The sequence below is a fragment of the Medicago sativa genome, chromosome 8 (assembly GCF_051527215.1).
Source record: "Medicago sativa cultivar Bolivia chromosome 8, Bolivia_mono, whole genome shotgun sequence".
Lineage (NCBI taxonomy): Eukaryota > Viridiplantae > Streptophyta > Magnoliopsida > Fabales > Fabaceae > Medicago > Medicago sativa.
The window spans coordinates 54,412,578-54,414,343 of NC_140756.1; the positions used below are offsets into that span (position 1 = coordinate 54,412,578).

At 37.9% G+C, this 1,766-nt stretch overlaps 1 protein-coding gene across 1 annotated transcript; it reads right to left on the reverse strand.

Annotated features, from left to right (window-relative positions):
* On the reverse strand, positions 1 to 1,338 carry LOC146899581 (uncharacterized). Its single transcript, XM_085736784.1, has one exon. The coding sequence runs from the start codon at positions 1,255 to 1,257 to the stop codon at positions 91 to 93; it is 1,167 nt and encodes a 388-aa protein (XP_085592910.1). The 5' UTR covers positions 1,258 to 1,338; the 3' UTR covers positions 1 to 90.
* Positions 1,339 to 1,766: the final 428 nt, after the last annotated feature.

Sequence of the window (1,766 nt, forward strand, 5' to 3'; positions counted from 1 at the left end):
TAGACAACACTAATAATTATTAAAGCACACACTCGGGACTAGACAACAATGACAATTTTGACCGAATACAAACAAATTTTTCCAACAAATTCAAAACAGCTGTCGCTTCAACATTTCCAACAAATTTTTCTTTTCGTCATCGAGATGCTCTTCGTCTCTTAACTTTAGATACATTTCCATTCTCTTTAGTTGGTTTTTCTCCTTCTTCACCAAGGTTAACTCTTTCATTTGTTCAATCTCAGTCTCCCTGATTTGTTTGAATTGAACCCACTCTTTTGCCACCTCCTCCACGCCACCGTCCTTGCTTTTCTTTTTAGCCTTTTTTTTAGCTGCCTCCCTACCCATTGGACGAGCAGTAGATCCTACAGAGTTTGAGCCAGATGCATCACCGTCGTGAGATCTCTTAGATCCACTACTTCCTGAGCCAATATTTCCTCCTACTTGACTCAGATAACGTGGTTGATCACGGAGAGCTTGCCATTCTTCCATCAAAATAAATTTATTAGTCCCTCCACATGCATATAATTCCTGCGCTTTTCTCAAAACATCATTTTCCGACCAACCGCTTCCTTGCAAACGCTTAGCGCTTTCATAAGCACCAATCCATTTATTTATTTTGCTGCTCATATAATTAAAACGGTTTCGGCATGCAATATGATCGCGTGGTTCATCAAATGAGCAATACTCATTACAAGAATCAGCAACAAGATTCCAAAATGTTGAACCTCTCTGATTTTTGCCAACAATACTGTCTGTTCCATATTTAATCCACGCACTGATTAACACCAAATTTTGTTGCGTGGTCCATCCTGGTTGCTGGCTTTTCTTGCTCTTAGGAGTTGAATCTTCTGGATCAGGAGTGACTTGATTAGCAGCTGCCATGCCACCAGGAGTTATTTGTGTTGAAAATCCTGGAAATTCAGGTGCACCAACACTCTGAACATTTTCAGTCCCCATTGGCATATAACCAAACGAGGGTCTTTGAGATGAAAATCCCGGGGGTGTTTGAGATGAATATCCCATCATAGATCCATATGGAGTATAGTTTTGAGCAGAGGATGACGGGTTCATATATTGAGTATAGTTTTGAGCAGAGGATGTCGGGTTGAAACTTGATGGAAAACCATAGTTAGGCATGTTTTGAGGAGGATGGTTGAAAAATTGATGATTTTGATTTTGAAAATTGTTGGGATTTTGGTAGCCATGTGGGTAACTAGAAGAATTCTGGTTGTTGAAATTGTTATTATTGTTCTCCATTTCACTACAAAAATAGATAACAACTTCACTAATTTTGCTAATTGAAAGATAATAATAAGACTAATATAGTGAAAAACTTGGTTTTTTTTTCTGTGTCCAAATCAAATAAACCAAGTCTCTATTTATAGAGAAAAAAAAATCATGAATTTTGGTATTTTTTTTTTATTTTTTTAAATTAATTTTGGACGAAATAATTGAGGTGAAAGTATTAAAATGATAAGAATCCGGACAGCCAATAAAAAACTGCCACGTGTCCATTGTTATCCGTTGGAGATTCTCTCTCTTCTCCCTCCCTGCTGTCACGCGCCTATGTATGCGCGTGAAGCACACGCGCCGGATTGAAGCAATAAAAGCTGGACGCGTGTCCGTCGCTGGCAGGAGAAAAGTTGTTTATTCTGCTAAACAATTTTTCGGTTTCAACCAAACTTAAACAACCATTGGACTGATTTTTTTGGTTTATTTTGGCTTTCAACAATAATTAAACAACCATTGCATATGGTCTTATAGAC